Below are 27,429 nucleotides of genomic sequence, written 5' to 3'. Positions count from 1 at the left end.
GTCTTTACTGTGTCGGTAATACATCTCCACTCACCATATAGTCTCCTTCCAGTAATTAGAGGCAGCTCTCCAGCAATACTGAACATTGTTTCACCATTTCTCCCTCTTCAGGATCAGGCGTTCAGAACCCTTTTCATCTGATCTTTTAAAAAAAACTGTGATCTTCGCCTATCCAGACAGATCATGTCTCTTCCTCCTCTGGATCACAAGTGTTTATTTTGCTGTTCCATCTCCCTACTGTTCTGTTCACTCTACCCACCCTTGTTTTCCGTCTCTGCTTCCCTTCCTACAACCCTTAGTTATTTGTAACTCTGCTTACCTAAACTCACAAATTTGGGTGGACTCCGATCAACAAAAATATCGAAGTTCTTAAAACGCTATAATTACAAAATGATCTTTTCAATCAGAAATGGATGGCCTTTATTTTCCTTTAGTTTAAGAATTGTATGTCACTTACTTAGTAACAAAACTCATATTTTCAGTATGTGTCATGTACATGTATGTTTCATTAACTACACAATTTTAATTTATCTATTGTACTTCACAATCCTTTTGCTTAATGTCTGTTCTCTATACATTAGTCCGTTCTTGAATCCCCTAATAATTACTCAAAAAGAACTATGAAATATTTACGAATCAGTAGTTAACCATTTCTGCACACCTTTCATCACTCCTCGTACTCACTGCTTACATTAGTCGTAGCAATTCATATATTCAGAGTGCTTTACATCAGCTTTATCATCATGTATCTCCCTTGTTATGTTTCGGTTATCTTATACACATCTCCAATTATTTATCAACATGTTTCTGTATGCAGCATGGGTTCTGTTGTACATTAACATTCATCCCCCTGCCATCTAGTATTCAGTATGAAAAAATACATGTTATTTTTTTTCTTGAAACCTTTAATGGGCTTTTGGCTTCAGTGGATTATCCCTTAACATCCTATAGCCCACACACTGCACTAGGTCACATATTCCACCTTTATGTTTCCACGGTTGTGTTACTATACAAGGTAGTTCTTCTTTGAAGAACAAAGAAGTCTTTGAAGAATGTACTTAAAGGGCACATACAAGCTTCGCAAGGAAATTGATGCTGACAGGGATTGAAATGAATCACAAACACTTATTTCCCAACATGAGGGAGAGAACTTGGTGTTTAAGTTCTGTCCACAGTAAACACAAGCTATCCCTGGAATGACCTCCCTATCCTCTGAATCGTTAGTTTATCCTGGGTCTACAGCAAAACTAAAAGCCAGGCATTTCGGTACAGAAAAAGAAGGAAACAATGTGCATTTTGGGGGGTTTTATGACAGGGTGACAAAACAGGCCATCCAGGAGCCTTTGGAGGACAAAAATGCAGAACGCTCCAAAAGTGGAAGAGGGAAGTCATTGTATCCACTGGGAGGCTGGAACCATTCTCCATCAGAAACCTGGAACAGTCCTGATACATCAATATATTACATTGAGGAACATTATTACTTCCAATCAAAACAAATGCCTCCACCCTAGAGTGATGCAATCAAAAGTGCCACAATGCTGCCATCTGCTTTGATGCAAATAAATATTTTAGCATCGTTCACTTTGAACAATTACAAAAATATACCTCGCTTAGACACTCTCTAATTCAACCCAAATCTCAACATCAAGTTGGAGACACTGGCATTACCAGTGCAGTCATGAGCCTGAACACAGTTTCTGCAAGAAGATGAGCCTTGATCCATTACATAGTTTGAAAGGCGACCAGCCTTGGAACAAGGTTAGACATCACGCCAACCCCAAACAGGTTCGATTTCTGCAGCCCTGATTTCTATGTGACAAAGCGTAAAGGTACTCCAGCTTCAAAAGGATCTGCCCTTTGAAGGGGCTCTCTAACCTGCCTTTGTGGCCTTTTCCATTCTGAAGTGTAGGAAGCTTACAATGGGGGTCCTGCTACATAGGTGATATCTTCATCACCCTGTGAAAAGGGAGATACAATGAGAACAGCAGAAGGCAATATTCTAAGTTCTGCATAGTCAAATAAGATGCATCCAATTGTTTTACTCACAACTATGCCCTTATTAAGAGTACAATAACCAATACGATGATTCTTGATCCAGATCAGCAGCTGAAGGGGGTGTTATGTAATGCAGATTTGTAGAGTGCGCTATCACACAGGAGGGCATCGTGGCACTGACTAGGTGTTAGTCTAGCCAAACATAATTAGGGCCTAGTGAGAGTACTCAAGAAGCCAGGTCCTCAGCTTCTTGTGAATTTCAAGGATTGTGGAGGAGATTCTTATGCGTAGTGACAGGTCGTTCCATGCTTTATGAGGGTTGTAGGAGAATGCTCGCCTGTTGGACCTGTTTTTCTGTATGCATGGGATATGTGCAAGCATGAGTCCTGGCAAGCAGAGGTGTCTGGAAGGATTGTGAAAGCAGACACGGTTGTTGAGATAGTCTGGTCCATTGTGAACACATTCAAAATGTGTGTGAGGAGTTGGAATTGTGCTCCTTTGTGTATGGGGAGCCAGTGGAAGTCCTCCATATTATGTGTGATCTGCGAGAGGTGTGGGAGGTTGATAGTGATTATGGCCACCCAGTTCTGAATGGTCTTCAGTCTTCTGGTGTAATTTTTGTTGACGTTATTATAAAGGGTGTTACCAAAGTCCAGCTTGCTAGTGACGAGCTCATGTGTGATGGTTTTTCGGGTGCTGATTGGGAGCCATTTGAAAACCTTTCTGAGCATCTTCAGGATATGGAAGCATGAGGCGGTCATGATGTTGACTTGAGCCGTCATGTCGAGTTTGCCGTTAGTGATGATTCCGAGGTCCTTCTGAAGATGATGAAGATGATGGTGATACGTGAAATATTTACCATATGAATTTCAAGTATGAAGCCAATTTTGATCCTTCTCGCATTAGTCCATCACCACAAGGTGGGACTTCAACATGTAATGCGCTTATACTGAGGAATACAAAAAGTGATGTTAGTTATGCGTGAATTCATTTCAGCCTCTGGTAATTACTGTGGGTCACATTCTAGTCCATTGTTCTCTTGCCCACCTTTTACTTTATATTAGGCATTCACTCATTTAGACCTTTGCAATCAAAATGTTAAAATCAAATGTTAAAACACTTTCAGAGCAAGCTAAGCTTTAAGGGGATTAACCGTGTAGAAGCCATCAAGTGCCCAGGAATATGGAGTATGAGAAAGTAGTAAATATGCTATTTTAGAAATCTTGATGGCCTCCGCCTGAACGGGCGAAGACGAAACAAACCATGCCACTTTGGGCAGGATCTGGACATGTTCAAACCAGGAACAGATATGAAAAAATCTTTCCTAGGCAATTACAGAAATTCAAACAGTACAGCGTGGAGGACTCAACAAAAACAATAAACTATATATATAGATAAAATTAATTTAATCAATATAACAAATGCATTTAATCAAAATACTAAAAAATGACAAGAAAACATAGCAATAATTCCTCTCCATCAATACATATAAACTATCCCATCTAACAGAAACATAACATAAAAATCTCATTAAAATCCTTCATAAAATGAAAAATACAGTAGTAATTATCGACGCGCGTTTTGGCGTAGAAAACGCCTTCTTCAGGAAATTACCACAAGCGACTTTAAGAATTTCTTTTATACACGCAAGACTTAGACGGTGATGCAATGTATCTCAGAGACTGAAAACGTTAGAAATAGTCCTATAAGGCTAGTCCCTTATGATGATGTCGGGAACATAGGGCCCAATGATTAAAAGATGTCGTGAAAAGTGACCTCCTTTTTCTTTATAAAAACCTAGGGTTATTGATCAGATAAGATAACCCGGAGCTCAGAGAAATCCTGATGGACTGATAGAAGAGTCGGAGCCTGTGTATCTGTAATTTGGTCTTTTAAGATAACAGCTGAAAACAGGGATTCGTGGCACCTACCCGATGATAGCAGGGATATTGCTTGAAACGGGTTCACATAAGCGCATTAGCTCCGAGAACGGCGCTATGTTCCCGACATCATCATAAGGGACTAGCCTTATCGGACTATTTCTAACGTTATCAGTTTCTGAGATACATTGCATCAACGTCTAAGTCTTGCGTGTATAAAAGAAATTCTTAAAGTCGCTTGTGGTAATTTCCTGAAGAAGGCGTTTTCTACGCCGAAACGCGCGTCGATAATTACTACTGTGTTTTTTAATTTTATGAAGGATTTTAATGAGATTTTTATGTCATGTTTCTGTTAGATGGGATATTTTATATGTATTGATTGAGAGGAATTATTGCTATGTTCTCTTGTCATTTTTTTGTATTTTGATCTCTATATATATAGTTTATTGTTTTTATTGAGTCCTCCACGCTGTACTGTTTGAATCTTTGTAATTGCCTAGGAAAGATTTTTTCATATATGTATATTCCCTGTCCTAGGAATTGAACTACTTAGAATTCAGGGGGCCTTTGATAATTACTAGTTTTCAAACCAGGAACAGGCCAGTACTAGCAGACTGATCGGGTCCTCTCTGAATGGGAACACCAGGAAGCTCAGACTGGTTTTGGCCTATTTTATCCTTGTTAGTGGGGTGTAGTTTGAGTCACATGGCACAGTGAGCATGGTACCCATGTCTAGGCTTACCCTTTGTAACAAGGAACTGGAATGCAACCAGAGTAATTACCAGTAGCTGAAATGAATTTAAGCATTCCACCCAACAATAATTTGTTTCCATCACAGCAACGCGTAAGTGAGATGGGTATGTCCTGATGCACGACAGTGCTCACTATGTCGCAGGAATCAAACTAGTGAGCCTAAACAGGCACAAACCAGTGTGGGTTTGTTTGAGCACCCATGTCGAGGGGTCTAGTCTCGCTGTTTAGACTGCTGAACAGGACCAAGGTTGATTTGTGGATGCTTGTCTCCATTCTAAAATGGAATAAATGAGCATTAAAGATGGACTGGTCTGTGTCTCCAGGTAATTACCAGTAGATGAGAGGAATTCAAGCAATCCATTATAAAGATTACTGCATTCCATTTGCACGTTGTACATTATTTTCTGTGTGCAAATCGATTGACATCAGCAATAAACTGGCATAGCCAAGTTGCGACACACATATAATGCTTACTTTACCTGGCTCAAGAGAAGTGCTTGACAACAGAGGTCTGTGACCAAAGGTGTATTATAACACACAATGTATCAAAGGCAGCATTGCATATCATGTGTCCTTCTATATCCACTGTCTCAAAATTTCAGAAGCATGGAAGGAGTATTTAATTCATCTTTCTAACAGGAAGCATGCCATACTTTAGAGTGGCAAGTGATCAGAGCGATATAGCAAATCTTCAACATACTTTACCCAATCTACTGGGTCAATTTGTAGTCTCTCTCATCCTCCTTAGCCAATTTCAGATATATCTTGACTGCAGCCATTGCTCAGTGTATCTCCACTAGTTAATTAGTGCTGGAGCATCCGGACTTGTCCATTTAATATCTACTCTGTTTTCAGCACATACAGAGCATCCCTTTTGCACATGTTTTTCCATGTGCAAACTGGGAAATTCCTAATGGATATGCCACCATGAGGGGGATATTGCTGCATTGCACTTATCTGCCGGAGTGCAGAATTCAGCAACTTTGAGACAGTCCCCATCAAGTGAAGAAACATGTATTCAAGAGTGCCACAATCCGGGATAGATTGCTTTATGGAACCACAGGCATTGCACAAAAGTAGTGCAGCACGTTTTATTCAGTCAATTTACATTTAGTGTTATCAGTGGCTTTTTGCACATGCACAAATGTGTTGTCTTTTTCCCTTAGTGTAATTTCCACCCCACAGTTTGCCTCCCATTTAAACTGTAAGGCTAGGGATTTCTTAATGCAGTCAGGTCTCAGAGCTATATAAATTGAAAAATTCTCCCACTCTCATTCAACAGGTTCAGTATAGAAGACAGCACATTTAGCTCTGTGGGTGCATCTGGTATTAAGTTAATCACGCCCCTTTTCTCTGAAGCAGCCTGCCGTGAGTAGCAAAGGAACCTGAGTAGGAAGAAGGAGAATTTTTCATTGAGATACAGATGAGAACACAGGCACCAGTTAGCATCTCTTCATTCTTAATATGTTGCTGAAGCCAAGATATGAAAATCTTTAGAGTCCTGTAAAAATGATGACTCTGCACCTTAATGTAAATACAGAGCTGCTTCCCAAGACCTTTTATGTATTTGATACCATGTGGAGCCTAATTCGTTGGTGGCTCACCTCACTTGCAAGTGTTCAAGAAAACCGCCTATAATTTCAAGAGCCGTTCCCCTGAATCACATAAATCCTGCGTTTTAGCTTTAAAATATTTTTTGGAGGGCCAGACCAGAGCAAGGCATTTGCTGTGAATGAGCCATATCCAGTTATTTCTGAAATTAGGGCCGTCCAATTTTTTGACTAAATGTTAATCCATCACTTGAAGGATTCCACCAACACTAAAAGGAGATTTTGCAGAGTGAATATTTTCAGGATTCACAAACTGTGCATTATTCTACCATCTAGTGGTTGGGTCTGGAATTGTGTCCTGTTGCTCTGAAACCCCTCCCTCATCCCTACAACCTCTATTTGGTGGTATGCCCGGCCTCTTGTGATGTCAGGCGTGCATAGTTGCATCTTCAATTTCTTTTTTTCCGCCGCTGGTACTGGAAGCAGAGTGAAGGAACTCCAACAATCAGAAGATTGTGTTGACAGTTCAATGAGGGGAAAAAACTACTAACCGGCATAGAAAGGTGAAGGTACTGAAGAAAAGGGCAAGAGACCAGGCGAAAAATATTCTAGAGCGAGTTTCCAGTGAAAGATCATAGAGCACTCGACCATGTAATCAGAGAATGGACCCCCAGCTACCAGGTGCCTTCAGCTGTCATGGAACATGCTCCTTTTAGATTTTGGCCCGTTTCACCACAAATTAGCACAAAAGGACAGTCCCAAAGTGTGCAATTTGTGTGAGCCAAAGGACCATAGCGCTGAGGATTGCAAGGCCCGTGTCAAGTTTCTGCTGACAAGTAGACACAAACAGTGGGCACCGTATGCAACTGTGCAATCGCAGCCAAGGCACGCCTCGCTCAAAGACATCAGACTGTCCTGCAAAGAGGAGGATCAAGGGGATGTGGCCTGGCAAGATGGACGCCTAGTTGTGTTTCCCAAACCTCTCGCTAGCATCCTAACCTCTAGTAGCCTGAAACTGCCTCTCCAAGAGTGCCTGTACCCCCCGTCCCTACCGCTGGTACCCCCTGTTGCCATGATTTGCTTCATCTGAGTCCCCAGGGAGCAGAGACCCGAATTGGGAGGCGACAGGTGCGTGCACCGAGCTGGACCCGGAGGCCTCTGCGGTCCAGTGAGAGGGGAGCGCTTGGAGCCTGCTGCCTCCCCGGCACATTGTTGCCTGCCTGCTGGCCTGGGTGGGGCTCCTAAGTAGGGTCGGGAGGCCCAAAGTAGGACAGAGCGACCCAGCAGGCATGCTGGGCCCCGACTCGGAAGATGCTGACCCTGGGCGGCAGACGCAGCGGTTCTGAGCGGTAGGAGAGCGGGGGAGCCCTTCCCCCACCGAAGGGCAACTGGAGTAGTTTTCTTGCTTGCAGGCCCCGGGGCATTGCTCACTACATAGAGTTTTGGCTGCAGCGCAAGCCGGAGGAGTCTGGCCCTGCAGAATCAAAAACCTGCAAATAAAAGCCCCCTGGGACGGAAGAGCAGGAATAGCAGTGGCCCACACATGAGCTGGGATGTCCCACTTGAGCGTTGATGCCCCTCCGGGTTCCTCACGGCCCTATACACCTGTGGATGCCTAACACCCTCTAGGGCCTATAGAAAGACTAATCCTTATGCCCGGTCCGACACCGAAGTGCGGCCCTGATGTTGGGGCCCTGACAATTGTAGTGATGGAGCCATCCTGGTCCTCTGTGGTTCTCTACATGCCCTCAGACTGGCATGGCAAGAACTAGTTAGACCCGTGGAGGACAGTGGCTGAGCGTGTCCACCCCATCAGCTCCTGCAGGAAAAGGAGCGGTGTTTACTGTTAGTGAGCCTGCCTAGGGCCCCTGCTATATTAAGAACTGCCTTGGGTGGTGTATACTGCTGTACTGACGTGCAGGCGGTAAGGTTGCGGAGAGAAGATATGCCCCTGTGATGTCTAAGTTGATTCTTAGATTTTACAAGTGGACATGGAAGCCATTTGGGTACATGTGCTGGACATTGGTATCTACAAGTTCCTCAGCTACATGATGGCTTCACTGAAACTAGAGATGATTGGTATCAAACATCTCATATTAATAAACCCACACTGATTCCAGTGACACATTTATTAATATTTGCATCCAAACCTAATAGGTGCCCCCTGAAAACCTAAAGACTACTAGTGCACTGGCTGACTGGTTTAGACCAGCCTGCCACCACAGACTGGTTTCTGACCCCCTGCAAGTGAGAGCCCACACTCTCTGAGGGCAAAAACAATGCCTGCTCCGGCCCGAGATGTTGTTGCCTCATCCAAGTAGGATGGCTAAGTGATCAGCATATCTAGGCAGGAGGCTTCAGAGGCCTCTTCCCCCTTTGATATGCAACCCAAGGCTTCCCCAGACAGGGTAAATGCCACTCCTTGTCCCTGGCTTATTTGTCCTCAAGACAGGCTGGAAAATTAGGTAGTCCTGAGGCATGTTTGCATCTTGGGCTGGAACTACCCCCAAAGTGGACTACCTGATGTGAATACGACTTTTAGAATTCCACCATCTTAGTTATGGCAGAATTTGGCTCTCTGGGTCAGGGTTATGCCCATAAAGGTAAGTAGCACATTGACTACTACCTGTCACTACCAGTAACTACCCTAAATTAAGTATTCAGGTAGCACCTCTGACACCAGGAACCTACATTCAACGGATCAAGAAGAAGAGGACAAAAAAGAGCGCAAGAAAAACGATAACTGAAGACTGGCTGAGGACTTTTGGCGCCAAACCCTGCCTGCCTGCACCAAGTATCGACAGTCATGACCAGCGACTCGTCCAGCACCTGACAAGCTTCCAAGAACCTCAGGAGACTGCTAGTCTTTTGCAAATTGCCTGCTATCTCCATTGGAGTAGAGGAGCTACTCGTCTGCAGGCACTGAAGAGAAAAGTCTGGTTCACCAAGTTCCCACTCACTAGTCAGACCAACGCAGCAGCCCCCCTAGAAGAGGTACCTGTGCTCCTGAAGGTCCGATCTGTCCCTCACCAAGTGAGGAGACACCAGGATTACCCAGAGTCGCACAGGACCAATAACCTGGGTACCGTAACACTTGCAGCAAACATAGATCGCGAGAGTCCAATCCGGACTCAAACGATGCCGAGACAGGCAGCCGTTGAGGGACGTCCGCACCGCAGAGCCCCACTTCCAGAGTGGCCCAGCTGTCCTGATTTTGTACCCGTAACCGGCAAAGACCGACAACCGCAAGGCCCTAGGACGCACAGAGCTCAGCAGACCTTTTCACTCTGCACCCGAGCGCCCCAGCCCGGGAACTGATGACCCAACTGTGCTTTCTTGTTCCCAGGATCCTTGTGACCCAAGCCCCTCGTTGGGAGCTCCCAGACTCGCCCCCAAGTGCACCTTTGCAGCCTGTTTTTAGATGGCCACCCTTCCTTCTACCGGCATAGCGCGCACAGCTACCAATCTGACCAGCACCTCCGCACCTGGGTGCCCCAGGGCAGATAACGAGTAAATGCTGGTGATACTTTGGACCTTGGCCCCCTACGACCCTAGAGTCCCGAAGGAGAACCCCAGAAACAGATCGGAAATAATTGTAGGCAACATATACCTTTTTTCCATAGAAAGCATTCCTGCATAACGACTTATTTAAGTAAACTATTTACTTACCTTTTAATTGGTCTTGGATTCATTCTTGAGTGTGCGTCTTATTTATTGCCTCTGTGGGTACAACAAATGCTTAGCACTAGCCTCTGATATGGCTAAACTGCTCGCCTACACTACCACAAAAGTGAGCATTTTGTGTGATCATTTTTGCCTCTGTAAACCAATAGGTGTTTGCCTGGACTCTCTACATGATGTACCCTGTTTTGGTCCACTATATAGAGAGGCAGCTTCGTACACTATGCTACAGGATTTGGATGAGTTCTGGGACATGGACTGTCATTTTGATTTATGTACGACATTATGCTGATGGAGGGGGGTAATTGCTTGATATTATTTTAATTTGAATGCTATATTCTTTTACTATGAAAGCAGGTTGCTTGCTTACGGGTGTCCTTGATGGGTCGCGGTCTCGTTCTGAGTGGATTGAGTGCCTCTGGCCTTGCCAGCCTGGCGGAATGCCATGCCAACAGCTCTAAGCAGCTAACCAGGTTTAGGCCTCGGCTTCTATGGGGAGGTTGGGGCGGTGGAACCTCCAAGTTAACCTAACTGATAGGAGCTGTTCTTGTTTGAGCTCACTGTCTATGGGTGGGTGGGGGGCCCAGTTGTTTCAGATGATTGTATGAATGATGGACATTGACTCTATAATTCTCAAACCAGATACGTGGCCCTTATGTATTTAGGGGGGCAGAGAGGACGGAGAATGAATGGGGCGATGTGGGTGCAGGAGTGTGCGCTTTGAAGGGACGGTGGTTAACAGCTGGAAGTTCTTGACTTGGAATGTGGGGAGACTGGGCCAACCTGTTAAAAGACATAAAGTTAACTCCGGTCTCGGGCGTTATGGGGTTTCTGGTGCATTCTTGCAGGAAATACACACATGGGGGAACTGCATTACACAAATTTGCAACTTTTTATTCCAGTTATACTAGAGGAGCTCTGATTTGGTTAGCGCCTGGTGTTCCCTTAGTGTCCACAGGGGTTAAATTGGACCCTGAAGGGTGGTATGTTATCATCTTGAGAGCGGTGGCTGCGAGGGTAGTGTTTGGTTAATGTCAATGCTCCCAATATGAATGAAGCAGAATTATTTTGGTCTGTGCCAAGGACTGCGGTAGATTATGTATCCCCAGAGACCATTCTGGCAGGAGATTTGAGCTGTATACTAGATGATGATGAGTTGGACTGTCTCTCCCCCCCCACCCCCCTTCCCCTCAAAATGGATACCAAGCATGCAATAACGAGTGCTCTTAAGAAGATTATGGTGGGTATATGATTACAAGACATATGACTATTGTCTGGTGCCCTGCCCAAATTTGTGGAGGGTGTCTCCTATTTGGCACATTAGATTGCAGACCATTCGCACTTGCTGGTCTCATTTCGAACGAGTAGGGAGACACCAAAAGTGCTGCTATACAGGATGTGAGGTGAGGCTGTATCAGACCCGCTATTCATAGATACGGTTGTGGAGGTACTGGATCATTACTTTACTGAGAATTGGGGTAGTGTGACGGCAAAAGCCATTGAATTGGATACCATGAAGGTGGTGCTGTATGGAGAGTGTTTGAAAGTATCCTATGGTGTGAAACAACAACTATCCAGGTCCCTAGATATAATGGAAAAGAAACTCAGTGAGCTGGAGGACTGCGTGATTGAGCAGCCACAGAGATTGCATGGATGGATGGAAGGAGTGCAAGCGAGAGTTGCTAGATAGATTTGTCAGCTCGAATTATAGACGGCAGCTCCACATGGAGGAAGATAAGGCTAGTATACTGCTCACCATGGTCCTCCATAGTGAAACAGGTAGCCCTTCAATGGTAGGCGACTGGGGCGCAAAGGGGTGCAGATGTTTTGCATGCAACTGGGCATAACGGAAGTCTTTGCCGCACACCTGCAGAGGGTTTACGCAGAGCGGGCAGACATCGTGCCTCAGGAGGGGGACGCATATCTGGCTGGCCTTCAGATGGCCTCTTTGTAAAGCGAAGAGAGTAAAGTAAGTAAAGTCCACATTTGTAAAGTGCACAATCACCCGTAAGGGTCTCTAGGCGCTGGGGGCTGTCGGGAAGATTAAGCGAGCTATTGCCCAGAGTCACATGGTGCTGGGCTAACCTGCCGCCGGAGCCGGGGATCGAACCGTGGTCCCCAGATTCCAGCGTCAGTCGCCATGGCCGCGGCGCCACACCTCTCCCACTGGAGAGGGATAGTTTGGATGCTTCCATAACGAGGGAAGAAATAATGTCTGCGAAACGGGCACAGAAGACAGCTAAGGTCCTAGGTGGTGATGGACTGCTGGCAGAATGTCACCAACGTAGGGCCGTACAGATGGTAGACCGATTGATTTACTGGAGTTCTTTAATGAGCCGTTTGGCAAGGGGCTCCTTCCGACCTCTATGGGGAGGCACTCATTGTTATGCTGCCCAAGCCTGATAAGGAGGCTTCGGGGGTGACATCCTATCACTCTGTCGATGTAAAAATCCTCTTTAAAGTACTGGCTGCTTGACTATTTGAGTTTATGCCTTGGTTGATCCATGAGGACCAATGCGGATTTATGCCGAGTAGGAATACCCTCTTCCAATTTGAGATGACTGTCGCTGGTTATGCACACCCCCATTCTCTGCAAGAACAAATATACACTAGTGCTCCTTGACATCGAACAAGCATTCGATTAAGTGTCTTGGGAGTTTTTTTAGAGAGTCCTGCGGAAAGTCGGCATGGGAGAAAGATACATAAATGGGTGAAATTTCTGTGCAGCAACCCGACGGCGAGAGTGAGAGTGGGGGGGTGGTATCACAGCAGTTCACCCTACACTGAGTAACCCAACAAGGCTGCCCTCTGTCACCCCTCTTATTCGCGCTAGCGATGGAGCCTTTGGCATGCCGGCTAAGAGATGTGCTGCGAGGCTGGGGATACTGGTTAGGGAAACTATACATGATCTCTGTATACTTTTGAGACGCTTTGATCGATCTGCTCCAGCCTCTATATTTAGTCCCCATTATGCTAGCTGTACCCGCCGAGTTTGGAAAAGTGTTTGGGTTATATGTTAACCGTTCTAAATCAAGACTGTTTCACCTGGGAGAACTGGTTGGAAGGCCTGTGAAAGCTCTTCCTTGATTGGACATCCCCTAGGAATTGGAAAGTGTTAGATACCTAGGGATTAGGCTTACGCATAGAGCACCGAAGTTTGAAGCTGCTAACATTGCTAGGGTGCTAGATGGGTTAACGCCAACAGTGAAACACCCTTTGCTTATCTTTGATGGGGAAACTGGTATTAGTTAAAAAGAATTATATTGCCCCGATACCTCTAAATCTTTCAGGGGACCCTATTTGAAATTCCTAGGAAATACTTTTTGGAATCGGATAAGCTGATTGTGGAACTTCTGTGGGTCTCAGGGAGAGAAAGGGTAGGCCTGGCCATTCTTACCCTCCGATAGCAAATCCAGCACTATAGTCTCTAGTTCCTTGAAGTACGACGATGCGACCGGAAGAGGCATATTCTGCAACGCATACAGAAATCGGGTGAGGGACATTATCTTAAATATTGCCGCACGCCCCAGAGGAGTTAGGGGAAGCGACTTCCAGTGCTGGACATCAGATTTAAGACGTGCTAGCGGTGGCCGAAGGTTAGTATCATAGAATCGAGATAGGTCTTTGGATACCCAGATATTTAAACCCTTCCACGGCCCCAGTCAGTTGGCAACCCCGAGGGAGTCTGGGCCTCCGCCCACTAAGGACATAGAGCACCGATTTGGACCAGTTGATCTTATAGCCCACAAATCCGCCGAAGATGAGCAATATGTCCCTTACTACATAAAGAGACTTTGCTGGGGAGGCTAGATAAAGCAGGATATCATCAGCAAACAATGATATGTGGTCCTTCCAGCCATGAGTCCATCTCAGGCCCCTGATTGCAGGGTCTTGACTTATCCACAACGCCAGGGGCTCCAAGGCTAAGGCGAAGAGGAGCGGTGATAGGGGACAGCCCTGTCTGGTGCCCCTACCCAGAGAAAAGACGGGGGATTTCCGATTGTTGAAGACCACCTTTTCCAATGGTTGGCAATATAGAAGATGCACCCGTTTAGTAAATTCCGGGCCAAATCCTAGCTTGTTGAGCACAGCAAACGTGTATGGCCATTAAATAGTGTCGAAGGCCGATGCGGCGTCTAGGGACACCACCACAGCGTCTTCTCTAATCGTATCTGCCCTGCAGAGTACACAGTGTAGTTGGCGGAGATTAAGAGATGTGATCCTTGCCGGCATAAACCCAGACTGATCCGTGTGGATCAGGGTGGGAAGAACCTGCAACAGACGAGTGGCAAGGACCTTCGCGAGGATCTTGGCCTCGCAATTGAATAGCGAGATGGGCCTATATGAAGAACACAGACCTGTGGGTTTGCCCGGTTTGTGGATGACAATGATGGTGGCCAGGCTCTGGTCCTCAGGAAGAATTCCAATCTCTTTACTCTCTCGGTACATATCTGTGAGATAAGGGGCAGTCATGTTCGCCGTCTGCTTAAATAATTCTATGGGGATCCCATTGGGACCCAATGCTTTCCCCCCGCGTAGGTCACGGATGGCCTTCTCCACTTCAGTTACTGTGAGGTCTCGCTTCAGATCGGAGCTGTCCTCTGCGGTAAGAGCTGACATATGAATATCTCATAGGAGAGATGAAGCACCATCCTCTGAATAGGTCGTGAGGGAAGTATACAGGGAGTGGTAGTGTCTTCCAAACGCATCTGCAGTGTCTTGCGGAGCGGTAATACGGGAATGCTGGTCGGTGGCAATTTCAACCACTATGTGCCTTGCCCCATCTCTGCGGTCCAGCCATGCCAGCAGCTTGCCTGGCTTATTTCCTACATCATTTATCCTGCTAAGTGTAGCCCTATATTGTGCTTTAGCCGCCTCAGTGGCTAAGTCAGAGAATTCTTTTATCTTAATGCGGAGCTTTTGACGCATTTCCTCCGAGTCCTGCATTCGGACTGCGCGTTCCAATACCAAGACTTCACCCTCTAAACACAGCAGATCCGCTGTCTTTTTCTTGCGTTATCCAGCAGTCTGTCCCAACACAACCCCCCGAATAACGGTTATATAGGCTTCCCAAAGCGAGACAGATGAACTGATCGAACCCAGGTTTTCCTGAAAATAAAGGTCAGATTCGCTCAGCACTTTATCCCTGACGGAGGGGATAGTGAGATACCATGGTTTAAGCGGTGCCACACGGCCGACCATGGGTTCCCCCACTTCCACCCTGCACAGCACAGGCGAGTGATTCGCAATCCCCCTAGCCAAATGTTGAATATTTTTTACATTGTGGATCTGCTTTGTGAGTATATAGTCTATACGCGACATGCAGCGATGGGGCCCAAGAGATGTGTATATTGGAGCTCACTGAGGTGTAGGCACCTCAAGACATCCACCAGGCACATAGCCCCCAAAAAACTATGTATGCATTTGCGTGAGATCAGCAGATCCTTTTGGGGCCAGCGATCCAGGGAATCAGAAATTATGGAATTAAAATCCCCCCCAATCAATAATCTCATGTCCGGCAGATTCAGGAGAAGATCACCAAGGTCGATAAAGGCCTGTGAGTGTAGGCCTGGCGGAATTACACTGATACCAGGTTGAGGACAGCCCCCTCCCAAACCCTGGACACTGCCACAAACCTACCCAGGGGGTCCGTTCGGACCACGTTGACAGTCAATGGGAAGGACTTACGAACTAAAATGCCCACCCCCAGGGAACCAGAACCAAAAGCATAGTGAGCGTCCGTCTGGAATCCCCACCGAGACAGGGCCTTACAACAATTACCCAACAGGTTGGTCTCCTGCAGAAGAACGACATCAGGTGAGTGCCGTTTCAGGAACTGGAGAATCACGCCTTTCTTGATTTTGTCTCCCAGCCCATTTACATTCCAGGATAACAGGTTAAGTTTTTGTCTATGCATGGTACCCATCTCTCGGTGTCAAAGGTGTAAGGTACCCCAGTAAGGAGCACATCAAGGGGGAAATGAGAAAGGCTGTCATTGCTTTCCTAAGCACTGAAGCCAATGAGAACATTACAAAGCCGTAATCTGTCGCAATTTGCTTTCGAGACCCATCGAGGATGACATGCCTAAACAAAAACAATACTAAAATCAACACACAACTGCAATCCCATCCTACCAACCCCAGACCCAACGTAGATTCCCCAAACCCTGCCTCCCTGCTCGGCGGTAACAAAACCTCCTGCCCCCCAAACTAGCAGAGTGCCTATTGACCACCCTTCCAAGAACTTACGGGTTCGTGCAGCCGAACCGAGCACCCATCTGAGAAATTTTGTTTTACCAATATTAACATTAATAGCCTAACATGTTTACACTAAGAGCATTAGCAGGGCCTAATATTTACCCCTCGTCGCCCACTCGGTTAGCAGAGGAACAAGCAAAGTTTGAGGAGATCAGTTCATCAAAGTCATCTATGACTTCTAACAAAAGTCTGATGCATTTGTCAGGGACAACTGCATCCCCACCGCCCTACGTCCACCTGAAAACATTCCACCTCCAAAAAGGAAAACATACAGACCAGTTATTCGGCACCACCAGCCGCCTCGTTCAAGTCTCGCTGTGGCGAGCCACCACCAGAAGCTCGGGCATCACTGTCCATCCTCACACCCCAACCATGGTTATTGCGGAGGCCCACCGTGCGCCATCCCTCCAGCCAGTCCCATGTCTCCTCTGGGGTGGTGAAGAACCAGGATTTCACCTCCTATTTCACCCTTAACTTAGCCCGGTACATCATAGCATATTTCAAGTCCTTGTCACGGAGCACCTTCTTCACTTCCAGGAAGCTTCATCGTTGTTGTTGCACCTTGAGGGTGAAGTCCAGGAAGAAAGGGATGCGAATGTTTTGGAATTCCACTGGTGGGGCGGAGCGGGCACACTGCAGGATGACATCCCTGTCGTGGAAATTGACGATCCTGGCAAGAACTGGTTGTGGGCGGGCCTCCAGGCTTCGGTCGCCCTCCTGGAACCCAGTGCGCTTGCTCCACTGAGAAGAAGTTGGAGAGGCCTTGTGGCTTGAGGTAAGTAGTGACCAGATCTTCTACGAAAAGGTTCGCAGATGGCCCTTCCGCACGTTCCGGCACCCCAATTATGCAGACGTTGTTGCACCTGGAGCGCCCTTCATAGTCGTCCAGCTGCGCTACCAGTTTCATAGCATGCTTCTGCAGATGATCCACCTTTCTCTGCAACTCTGACGTGTCTTCAACCAGGGAGGTCACCTTGATTTTGACATCTTTCAATCGTGAGTTCATTAAGTGCAGATCTTCTCTGATAAGAGACACTTCTGTGGACACTGTCAATACGCGACTCCAAGGACGTGCGGACGGTGGTTATGGCATCAAGAATATCCTGCAACGTTGGTTCCTTTTGTTTCCTATAGGACTCAGATTTGTCGGATGTAGTTAACCCTTCTTTGGGGCTTCCGCCGGGACCCCCCTCCCATGCGTATTTCATCAATTTGGCCTGGAGGGCTGCCTTTGAGCTGCAGCCTCCTGCCATGATGTATGCAGGGCTTACTTGCGGCTGGTACAGAGTGCAATGAGTAGCGGCCAGCAGTGGGGCACCCTCCTGTGCAATACCATTCGTTAATGGCCGAAGTGTGGCCTCTGATTCCACCCGTCTTCGATCCTCCAACACCAGGGTGTGATCAACTGCGCGCCAAAGTCATCCCAAGTACACGCCTAGGCTGTGCACCAGAGTCAGCGTCAGGGGAGGGAGGGTCCATACCGAGTTCAATTGGCAGCCCTGCTCTGCACCTCTCTCTCGGCAGGCGCGGGCGTCCACCTTACCTCAGCCACTCCACGAGGTCTGTCTGCTGCGTTGGAGGCCGATCTTAGCGTCAATGCCAATTCTGCAAGGATGAGCCAACCAGCCCCTCTGCTCCTCGCTCAGCTCACTGCCCTTCCCTGCCTCGGATCATCGTCGGCGCGCTCCCAGCCTAGCGGGGCCCACGGATGGGGGCTGTGGTCAGGGTCCCTCCGCCTGACTCGGTGGGTGCCATCCGCAGTCGCCCAACAATCAGCCGCCCAAGGCAGTGATTACGGAGGTAGTACACTGCCGGCGATACACCCGGCCAGCCGGTCGCGCGTCCGCTCCTTCGACGTAGTCCGGCCCGATGGCGCAGATCACGCCACTTGGGTTCCGTATCGCCTTTCTGGCCACAAGATATCGGTCCGTTCCGTAGCCCTTCCGATTGCAGATTCTGATGCGCAAGCCACAGTTTAGGCACTTTGAACGGATAATGGGCGGATTTCGTGCTCGGTCGGTGGAGCCGACAGATTAGGCGGCCATCTTGTTGCTCGGCTTGGCCATGCCCCACGGCACAACTATTAATGATGGGCACAAGGGATCCGGCCTCTTTGCCATATGTGGTCAAACTGGTATGAAGAACGTGGGACAGGATGGTCAGATGTGTTTTGCTCAGGGCTCCATTCACACCAGACATGAAGTTATGGGCATTACGCCCAGTCACATTTATTGCACGGTCAATGTCGATAGACAGGTAGTGTGAGGTGGGTGCAAGAGACTGCAGAACCTGTATCCGATTGATCGCTTTATCAGCCGCGGCCGGTAGGGGGAGTACTGGCCGGGCGGTGACGTGGGGAGGGGTAGGGGCAGGGTGGGGGGTAGTTATGTATGGATTACGGACCTTAACCGGTAAGTAAACATATAAATAAATAAAACAAATGTTATTGCGCACTGCATCGCGTTTGGTGATGCAGTGCGCGCAACGAAATTAGTTTTATTTATTTTTATGTTTACTTGCGCTTTATCACTCTCTGACTGATGCCATAAACTTGTTTCAATGAAGGTCAGGCCAATTCCTACAGGTTGTGAAAATAGTAGCCAATTCAAGGTTTTATCCTTTGGGATAGAATCTGCTCCCAGGCTATTCGCAAAGTGCATGGCAGGGGTTGCCACACAACTTATGATGGGGAACGATCGATACTTATCCCTACCAAGACGAATGTCTAGAAAAAGCAAGTTCTCTAAAGATGGACATTTAAACAATTTTGCTTGTGCTTCACAGGTTGGTGATCTGCATCAATATGAGGAAATCGTCTCCGACACCAGGAGAGGAGGTTTTGGGGCAGCATTAACCCCTTCCGTGCTCCCGTTGGTCTTCGCGAGCACTACCTAGCTGGTGCTGCGAACAGCCAACGGCTGACTCGGCCCCACCCACTCCGTAGAACGCCCCCACTGCGCCGAAATAACAGAGGCGGTAAACAGGTTAAACTCCATGGAGGCAAAGGCAACACCTATTTACAATAGACCCCTGCCATTGTACGCTCAAGCTCTCCTCTACCAGAAGGGACAGTGTCTGACAGTGAGGACTGTGATGAAATTCATGGGCATGATGGCACTCTGCATACTGCTTGTCCTACATGCCGGATTAAACATGCGCCCCATACACGAGTGGCTTTCAAACAAATGGTGTCCGGCAACAGGGAGTTGGGAGGCACTAGTGGTTGTCAAACAGGGAATGTAGAAGTCGATAAAATTATGGAACCTGGGAGACCAAGGCACCAACCCCAAAACTGACCATCACAACGTATGCATCCCACACAGCTTGGGGGGCACACAAGAGAGACTTCAACATCAGGGAGGCTTAGAACCCTACTGAAGCAGTAAAACACCTACATGTATTGGAACTAAAGACTCTTTTCCAAATGCTCAAGGCCTTCTACACACAAAAAGGGGAGAACGGTCCAGGGGCAGAAAGACCAGACCACTATGTTCTACCTCAACAAGCAGTGGGGACAAAATTGCCTGTGCTCTTCAATTTGGCACAGTATATCTGTCAATGGCTATTCAAACACACATAGACCTAGTGGCAATACACCTGGCAGGAGTACTAAATGTAGAGGCAAACAAGGTAAGCTGGCAAGGAAACTGCTCGCTAGAAGGGTGACAAAACGATGAAGTTCTACACAGAGTGTTTCATGGTGGGGTGCACCAATGATGAATCTAATGGCAACACAGGAAAATTCAAACTGCCAACACTTTGCGTCCAGGTATCTGCACCATCAGTCAAGAGGGAATGCCCTATCGATAGACTGTTTTCAAGAAACACAAGTCCCCAATATATATTGGTTAAACAATAGCTCATAAAGGTGGCTGGTATTAACACCTTGGGTGCTTCCCAGATTTTTCCCCTGTGCTGAACCTTATTGATTCCCAATGTTCATGACAAGCTCAGCTCGTCATGAGCACCCTAAAGGTATACCTCATGACGAGCTGAGCTCGTCATGAGCATGGAAGGGGTTAAGGGCTGAGATGGGTGTCGTCCTGCTATCCTGGGGAGTAACTAGAGGGTGAGAAGAAACACTGAGTAGCCAGCAACAAACTGTGCTTGCTGCTCGGTGACAAAGATGTGTAATTCTGTAGGTATTTTTAGGGGGTGGGGGAGGATGGCCCTTGGCCCTGCGCATGCGTTGGCTGGGTGAGATTTTCCTCAACCTGGAGGATAAATCAGGGAAGTGACTACACACCGGTAGTTGCAGTGTTACTCCAGAGAATAGACTTTTACTTTGGGTGGTATTTACGTGGCCCAGGGAGGAGTCTGAAGATCTCCATTAACCTCAATAGCTGCGGGCAGGCCATCTGAAACAATGAGGAGTGGGTGTGTCAGTGATCTCTGCCTCTCATCAAGACCCATACAAAAGGGGATGATGGACGGAACGTTAGAGCAAATCAAACACTCACCCCCAGTCAACTGATCTGGGTTTAATCCATCACCATTCTTTAGCCCACGCGATACAAAAGGGGATGATGGACGGAGCGTTAGAGCAAATCAAACACTCACCCCCAGTCAACTGATCTGGGTTTAATCCATCACCATTCTTTAGCCCATAAAGACCCAGCCACTCCTGTTGATATTTTGTTATAATAGGTGGGCTGGGGTCTGGGGGGTGCGGGGGGGGGGGGGGGAGTCCAGCAGCTTTTCAACAGTGTGGGTTAATAGTTTGTGCCACTGCAGTCCAGTCACCCGACCTGGAGAGAATAAATATGTGGGTGAGTGAGTTTTGTGTCAAGTTTTGTTTTCGCCTGTTGTGGTTCATCCTGCTTTCCCTTGCATGAAGCCCTCTCATTCTCAGTCCTAGAGTAGCCACACACATGGCATCTAGCACGTGTTACTGTAGAACCTGGCACGCTGGCTAGGCCCTCGGGCTCCTTCACCTACTGGCTTTGCCAATGTTTGTTGTGTTTAGAAACCGGGATATTAATCATAAAAATGTGGAACTGAGGCAGAGGCTAGGGAGATGAGATGGCGTTCTTACAGGAGAGGATGTGGTGTAAGGGCCAGAGCTGCCGACTATGAAGCTGGTAAACTGGGTTCGAGTTTCGGCGTCGGCTCCACGTCACTTAATCTTGCTGTGCCTACAAAAATCAATGTGTTCTTATGTAAAGTAACTGGTGCTAATGTGAAGCGCTACAATACCTTTGGGTGGTGTTGGTGCGATATAAAATAGTCCCATAATAATGTGAAAAGCAGAGTCGGAGGGGATCTGTGCAACAGAGTTCGGCAGGGCAAACAGCGACAGGTGAGAGGTGGACGGGCAACCGACAGCAATTGCGGGCTGCCAAGAGGGAGATTAAGTGATTTGGCTGTAATCACAAAAAGTGGAACTGAGGCTAGGGAGACAATGTGGTGTCCTCTTGGGAGAGGATGTGGTGACAGGGCCACAGCTGCCGACTATGGCATTGGGAAACCAGATTTGACTTTCGGCATCGGCCTAACATCCTTGACTCTGGGCAAATCAGTTACTCTTCCTGTGCCTACAAAAATGAATGTGTCCTTCTGTAAAGGAACTGGTGCTAATGTAAAGCGTTCTACTATCGACGGGGGGTGTTGGTGCTTTATAAAACTGCACCCAAAAAATTAAAAAAGCAGAGCCGTGGGAGGAGGGGATCTGTGCAACGGAGTTTAGCAGGGCAACCAGCTGGAGGTGGACGGGCACCCAAAAGCAAATATAGGCTGAATTGGGCACCTTTTTGTCTTATTTCTAATGTTTTGTTCACACTTGTACTTTAAAATGCTATATTTGGATCCCCTTTTTTCAATAATTTGTAGTAAATACATAGTGTAAGATCCACCATTTGAATACATTTTTTTCAAGATTATCTTGCGGAGGGGAGCTCCACCACGGGCAGTATCCACACCCATATGGAACCTCAACTTGGTCCTCAGCCAGTGGATGAAAGAACCCTTTGAACCCCTACATAAGGCAGAGCTTAAGTATTTGATACTAGAAACCATATTTCTATTGGCAGTCACATCACTACGTAGATTCAGTGAGCTACATGCTCTACAGAGGAGCCCTACTTTCATGTACAGATGGGCAGTGGTTATGAGAACAAATCTGCACATCTTGGTTGTAAGGAGGGTGGCGATTTTCTACTTACAAGAAACAAAACCAATCAGGAAGGGAATGCAATTCTTTCTCTTTCACTCTAGCTACCATGTTTTTACTGGGTCGTTCAGAACCATGACAAAATGGTTAGACAAAGAGCCGGAGTAACTTTAGAGGAGGAGCCACTGGCCCCTTTCACAGGGAAAAAAAGGCAACACTTGCCTTCCTGGCAAACATCTTTTTGCAGGGCATGGGCAAAGCAACAACATGGTCCCCCAAACATACTTTCACCAAACACTTGTGTAAATATTTAGGCCAGGGGAGAGTCACAGGTGTGACAGAAAGTTATAAAGCACCTGCTTGCCAACACACTCATTTCAACCCACCCACCCCCGGGGGGGAGGGGAATTGAGCTATAAAACCAATGAACATCGTGTGAATCCAGAAAAGATTCATTCTGCAAAACGAAATGATTACTTAACTGTACGAGTAGGTTTGCAACTTGAAGATTTTCTGGATTCAAATACGACCTGCCTGCCTCCCTGGAATAAGAACAGGTCAAGCCAAAGGGAAGAAGTTGTTCAAACAACAAGTCGCCAAGGAGAAACAAATATTAAGACGGTGTCCATCTACAGGAACGTCTGGGGCTCATGCCTGACATCACAAAGGGATTGGCATACCACCAAATGGTGGCAGGCTGCACATTTTCTCCTTCAGGTAAGTAAGCATTTCTATATCACTGCTGGCACAGATGTTGTCTGCTTTATGATTGATAGTAGCTTCTTAATTGAACAATTTCTTTAGGTTACAAGTTACTGACTCATGAAGCCTACCTAAAATGGGATGTTTCCAGGAAAAGCAGGCCACTGTTTTCCAAACTCTTCTAGGGAATCCTTCCAGTTGCAACTGTGACTAAGAAATTGGGTGCAAATTTCTGCCCCAGTGGGTCCTTGGATTTCTGTATTGATATCAAAGAACTGATTGCACACTTTCTGTTTTCTGTCCTGTAGATACCGTTCTGTGTTGGCCATTGACGATGCCCAATGTTACATTTGTAGTGATCAGATTATACAAGAATGTGCTTTTTTTATATATAGATTTTTCCCCCATGGTAGTGTTCTTTGTTGTTTTCAGATTAATTGCATGGTCTTCGTAGATTTATGGTACTTGAATAATTGGAATACGGATGATCTTTATAGATTTGTTCTTGCTAATACTTTGGAATATTATTGTATAGTATTGCAGCATTTATTTAGCACTTGCTACTCCTGTGTGTGGGACACTGAAGCACTTGCTTACATGGACAGCAAGCTACAGATTGTAGGATGTGTGGCTGGAAGAATGCTGTCTTTTGGATCCCATGTGGGAAGTTTTTCCATATCGAACATGATGACCATCGAGGTGCGGGATTATTGTGTAATGGAACGCAGTGCTGAGCAGTGTGGTAGTTGAAGAGATATGTGAGAGAGAAAGACACACGCACGGTTTATGGTTTTCAGTAAGTTGGCAGCTTGAGCGGCTGGGTAGACCCTTTTTGGTATTTCTTATGAATATAATCTATTTAGCTGGCTGCTGGGCTGTGCAACCCAATATGTTGCTTAAAGTTTGTTGTCCTGGCCTGGGTGCAAAATTGAAATGTTAAAACCTGGTTTGAAAGCCAAAAGTGTCACTATACAAAATTGCTAATTATGGAATTAATGAAATCTGTTATCTCATATACTTTGTAGCTGTGACATATTTTAAAATTAATTAAGAGTGAATTTTTTAAAATTGTCTTTTTGTTTTTTTAACCATCATCATGACGATACACAGAATGTGAATCAACAATAGAACACATTTACAAATGGAAAACTTTACTTGCGGTAATTTTTTGGAGCTTGCTCTTAAAGTAGATTCAGATGTGACCCTCCACACTCCCCAGGAAGAAGACACCGAGACTTAAATAGCACTGTATGCAAACTTTCAAAAGGACATGTTACTTTGCACCCGCAGGAAAAAGTAATTGAGGTAGACTTTTATCATGAGGTGTAGTAAGCTGCAGGTTAATATAGGTATAAGTGATTCTTCTTATGTCTTACACGTGTCCGAGACTTTGAAAAAAGCATCTCACAAGTTTCTGGACCCAAGACTATATGTGAGCAGTGTCCACAGCTACATAAGGAACAAGTTGCAAGCTGAGATTACAATATGTAATGCTTTCCTTTCTTTTGCTAACTGTATTTCCTCCCCGTCACTTAAATGTTTAACCTACATCTTACTTGATCTCCCCCTTCCAAGTCTATACTACCCTGTATTCCCTGTATTACCGTAAACTGTTCCCTGCGTTCTAAACAAATTGAATATATAACCCACCCCCTAAGTAATATTTTCATTGCCCTTAGTGATATTTATACTTCTGCCCAGTTCCCTTATGTGTTGCCTCCTTCCCTGATGATATCTCTTATGTCTACTTGTTTTCCACTCCAGGGGCAGAGGCAGACCCTACTTTTCAGTGCTACCATGCCCAAGAAGATCCAAAACTTTGCCAAGAGTGCTTTGGTCAAACCAATCACCATCAACGTAGGTCGGGCTGGAGCTGCCAGTCTCGATGTCATACAGGTGAGGCACCAATGTGTAACAAGAACATTTTGTAGTATTGTTCTAGATATTTCATTAGACTGCTTTGGAGCTAATTTAAGGTGAAATCTACATAAAAGAACCTCTGTCAGCCGTGACCTGTGGATCTGAAATCCAAATAAGTTTGAAACCAGTGGAAATAGGATTGAGTGTTTTATGTACTGTCCCTGGTTCTTATGCAATGCCTCTCATGGCTGATGTAGACGGGCTTGTGCACCAAATTTGACAGCTGACGTCCAGATCTGCATGCAAGTCCACAATCTAAAAATCTGTCCAACAAAATTCTGTTGCACACTGAGAAAGACTCTCGTTAATAATCTTTGTTTTTGTGAACACTTTGTGATATTTTTTCTATTATCTAGCGTTTTAGATTTAAATGTAATTGTTATCTTGCTGCCAATGGCCATTTGGGTTTTACAGAGCCAGCCAATGAAAAATGTTTCCAGTCAAGCGGGTCGAAAAGCCGAGTTCCTCTTGTGGCACGGAGGCAACCGGAAATAGCTATTGCAGATTCTCCTGGTTTGAAAAAAAATTCAGACAATATGATCCAACATACTAAAAATAATTGATGTGTTGAAGTTGGCTAGAAAAAGAAAAGTTGTCTGTTAGTTTGTTACAATAAAGGATTGAAGGAATCTCCCACTTATAAGAAAGCAATAGTTAGCTTTCTTGACTAAGGCAAACACTGCATTTTCAGCTGGTCCATATCTATGTGAGCTGCCTGGGTTCAACAATAGCGATACATGTTGAGCAGCCAAGTGTGACCCACCTGTAAAGCTCAACTCTGACGCAGTATGAAGAAGAATGTAATCTTTATTGGTCCAAGTTACATTCACAGCTACCTCCAGCTTGCTCTCCCGGCTCCTGAGTTCTAACCCCCCTTTACTTTAAAGAACAGCATTCCACCCAGCAACATAGTTCTAAATTCCATCCCAGAAAGCTAACACAACACCATACATCTTCCCCCTTATACACAATAAACGAAATTGGGGGGGGGGGGGGGGTTGCGGTGCAATTTTAGTATTATCGTTGTTTGCATGTGCACAGCATTCTCTCACAACGTATTTGATTATACCATTCATGCCAGGCCACCAAAAAGATTGCCGTAAACGTCGCTTAGTCATGTTCCTACCCAGGTGTCCCTCCTGTGCGATATTAACAATTTTCTTCCAGAGTCCCTGCCCCCCAAAGGAGATAATCTTACTCGTTGATTGTTATCGCCCCCATTTTGGTTTAACTGTAATGGTAGATTCCTACTCCACCTCGGAACAGAGCTTCTGATCAAAATGTAGTTATACCAGACTCTGATAACAAAAGAAGGAAGGCAACTGCAAAACCACATCTCTTCGTTTGACAACATTACTTCTGAGCACTTGAAAGGTAACTACAAATATGGTACAGAGAAATGTATGTATATTGTAAGAAGGGATACAGCCAGGTTCATTTCCTAGGGTTATTCAGTAAATTATTGTAATAACTTTTCTTTCTATATTACAGTGTATTTTGGGGGCAAGGGTGGAGTTACCGTTCTGTAAATCCTCATAACTGATCAAACACGGCATTGCTGCACATTCTTCTTTTTTTTTTTTTACATCATCATCATTACATTCCTGTAGCAGCTGTTTTGTAACAAATGTTTTAAATATTGTTCGGCCACTGATCTAAATGTCTAAATTTAACTTCACTAAAAAAATGTATCAGTGATTTGGGGGTTTTTTTGGAGGGGGGGGGGAGAAATCAAGTGTCTAGAATTTGCCTATACTACCCCCTGTGTTGTGCCCAGGTTGCTCTGGGTGTTGGGCTTAATCTTGATAAATGCAGTGCATACAATCCACTTGGAATTGAGCTTGCAGGGCATGGGATTTGGCTGCATGAAGATGGGTTCTTAGTGCGGCCTTAGGCCTTGTGCTGTACCCTATCCTCCAGGGTCCTTGTGCTTCCCGAGTGACTCTGTTACAAGAGTTATCCTCCATCCAGACTCCAGTCCACTGGCTGTTACTCTTTGCCCTTCTGGTCGGAGTCTTATTCATCCCCTCAGAATGGGCATCAGGCTACTTTTGAATCATTCAGGGAGAAGGTCCTCAAGCAAGATCCTGCCCCTGATGAATGACCTTTGGGCTGATGTATTGTGTCACCTCAAAGCCCTGATGAAGTACAAACTACTAGTCTCATTGAACCAGTATTTATCCAAGGTGGTGCTCACTCTCAGAGAAACCAGGGCCAACAAAAAACCCAATTTTTCTCAAATGCGAAGCACTTCTTTAATCAGAAGAGAGTACATCTACATGTTTTCCATCCATTTACTGGGCTTTTAGTGGAGAGGCAGTTAAAAACTAGTTTCTTCCAGTGTTTTATGGAGTTTCAGGCTAATACTTTGGGACAAAGTAATTTGAGTTTGCGGCAGCCACACGGGAATAAAAGCATTATTGTTGCTCAGGCTCACACATTGTGACCTATGTGGGCACCATTTGTTTTGACATAGTTCTTTGTTCCACCCACTATCATATGGCAAAATAAGGACCTGCACAGGGTACTGCACAGATGTTCGAGGGACAAACTGGCCAGTGAGTCCACTCTTTACCATTATG

At 46.0% G+C, this 27,429-nt stretch overlaps 1 protein-coding gene across 4 annotated transcripts in view; it reads left to right on the top strand.

The window, feature by feature from the left end:
• Positions 1–27,429, top strand: part of DDX41 (DEAD-box helicase 41) — a 227,967-nt gene that overhangs the window by 163,324 nt on the left and 37,214 nt on the right. For all 4 annotated transcript variants that reach the window (XM_078652765.1, XM_078652768.1, XM_078652767.1 and 1 more), the window contains one exon: positions 24,692–24,823. In XM_078652765.1, coding sequence (XP_078508891.1) covers positions 24,692–24,823 — 132 coding nt within the window. The remainder of the gene's footprint in view (positions 1–24,691; positions 24,824–27,429) is intronic.

This window comes from Lissotriton helveticus, chromosome 7 (genome assembly GCF_964261635.1).
Source record: "Lissotriton helveticus chromosome 7, aLisHel1.1, whole genome shotgun sequence".
Taxonomy (NCBI): Eukaryota; Metazoa; Chordata; class Amphibia; order Caudata; family Salamandridae; genus Lissotriton; species Lissotriton helveticus.
The sequence above is the reverse complement of the archived record's forward strand: the minus strand, read 5'-3'. Positions and strand labels throughout refer to the sequence as shown.